The sequence below is a fragment of the Geospiza fortis genome, unplaced genomic scaffold (assembly GCF_000277835.1).
Source record: "Geospiza fortis unplaced genomic scaffold, GeoFor_1.0 scaffold299, whole genome shotgun sequence".
NCBI classification, from domain to species: Eukaryota; Metazoa; Chordata; class Aves; order Passeriformes; family Thraupidae; genus Geospiza; species Geospiza fortis.
This window is the reverse complement of record NW_005054549.1, coordinates 77794-78276: the sequence shown is the minus strand read 5'-3', so window position 1 is coordinate 78276 and position 483 is coordinate 77794. Positions and strand designations below refer to the sequence as shown.

Here is a 483-nt window from a genome sequence, read left to right as displayed (position 1 = left end):
CCCGGGGGCCGGGACCGGCCGGGGGAGGGGGCACAGGGCTGGGGGGCCACGGGGTGGCACCCGCTCGGTGGGCACCCGCACACACACGCACACACACGCACCCACCCGCGCACCCGGCCCCACCAAGGTCCCCAGGAACTCCCCTGGGATAAGGTGTCCCTGCCCGCCCCCCCCCCCCCCCGCCGTGTCCCCCGCCTGTCCCCTTTCCCGGCTGTCTCTCGCCCCACGAGGCACCCACGGGGGTCACCCACGGCCCTCTGTCCCCTGGCCTGAGTCTCCGCAGGGGCTGGGGACACCTGGCACCCTGAGGTGGCACGGGAACACCTTGCGTGGGCACATCTGGCAAAGGGACACTTGAAGTGGCGATACATGGCGTGGGCACATCTGGCTTTGGGTTCCTTGGGGTTGGGGACGCCAAGCATTGGGTCCCTTGGCGTGGGGACTCCAGGGCTGGGGACACCTGGCATGGGGACACCCGGGCTG

General features: G+C 72.0%; 2 protein-coding genes across 2 annotated transcripts in view; both read left to right on the top strand.

Moving 5' to 3' along the window:
* Window positions 1-358, top strand: part of SEMA6B (semaphorin 6B) — a gene marked incomplete at its 5' end in the record, with an annotated part of 6663 nt that extends 6305 nt beyond the window's left edge. The window contains 1 exon segment of the mRNA XM_031064022.1: window positions 231-358. Coding sequence (XP_030919882.1) covers window positions 231-358 — 128 coding nt within the window.
* An 11-nt stretch (window positions 359-369) lies between these two features.
* LOC102045602 (perilipin-4-like) overlaps window positions 370-483 on the top strand; it is an 8406-nt gene continuing 8292 nt past the window's right edge. The window contains 1 exon segment of the mRNA XM_031064021.1: window positions 370-378. Coding sequence (XP_030919881.1) covers window positions 370-378 — 9 coding nt within the window.